This window comes from Sinocyclocheilus grahami, unplaced genomic scaffold, assembly GCF_001515645.1.
Source record: "Sinocyclocheilus grahami isolate Dianchi unplaced genomic scaffold, SAMN03320097.WGS_v1.1 scaffold9997.1, whole genome shotgun sequence".
NCBI lineage: Eukaryota > Metazoa > Chordata > Actinopteri > Cypriniformes > Cyprinidae > Sinocyclocheilus > Sinocyclocheilus grahami.
Window position 1 is genome coordinate 6,474 of NW_015512977.1, and position 779 is coordinate 7,252.

Here is a 779-nt window from a genome sequence, read left to right on the forward strand (position 1 = left end):
GGCTTTGGCCTATGGCATTGCCATGTCTGGCAGTGGCATCGGGACCTTCATCCTAGCCCCAGTAGTGCAGCTACTAATCGAACACTACTCGTGGCGAGGGGCCCTCCTCATTTTAGGGGGCTTTGTGTCTAACCTGTGTGTATGTGGAGCTCTGTTACGGCCTATCATTCTAAAAGAAGAGGAGGCCTGTCCTCTTCCAGTAGACTCAGAGTGCGAGTATGGGGTTAAGCCACCCGGCGTTCCTACGGGGAAGGCTGTGGATGACAAATTAGAAGTGGACTCTAAACAACGTTGTCTTCAGTCCATGCAGGAATACCACTTTTTGCTCATGCCTGACTTCCTGGTGCTGGCAGGCTCCTTCCTGCTGCTGGCCAGCGGGTGCAGTCTGCCATTTGTGTACCTAGTACCGTACGCTCTGGATGTAGGTATCGGTCATCAGCATGCTGCCTTCCTGATGTCCATACTTGGGGTCATCGACATCGTTGGCAACATCACATTTGGCTGGCTCACTGATAGGAGGTATGTTGTTTTGTGCTGTGTTAGTATTGCATTACAGTCAAAAACAGGAATAGGTAATTTATTGACTGAGCCACATGTTGTTTGTTTCTTCTTTAACTTAAGATTTAATTATACATTTTTGTTCTAAGCACAGATTTAGTTTTTCAATAAAAAGCTGGGTCAATGATATTGACACTTTTCATATCTTAATACACATGCAGTGAGCTTAGCATCAGTTAACCCCTTAACTGTCACCCCCCATTTTTTAAAATAGGCATGAA

At 46.0% G+C, this 779-nt stretch overlaps 1 protein-coding gene across 1 annotated transcript in view; it reads left to right on the forward strand.

Moving 5' to 3' along the window:
- The window catches only part of LOC107578382 (monocarboxylate transporter 12-B-like), a gene marked incomplete at its 3' end in the record, with an annotated part of 5,178 nt that extends 4,659 nt beyond the window's left edge, over positions 1–519 (forward strand). Inside the window, exon 4 of the mRNA XM_016264345.1 lies at positions 3–519. Within this exon, the coding sequence (XP_016119831.1) occupies positions 3–519 (517 nt within the window). The remainder of the gene's footprint in view (positions 1–2) is intronic.
- Positions 520–779: the final 260 nt, after the last annotated feature.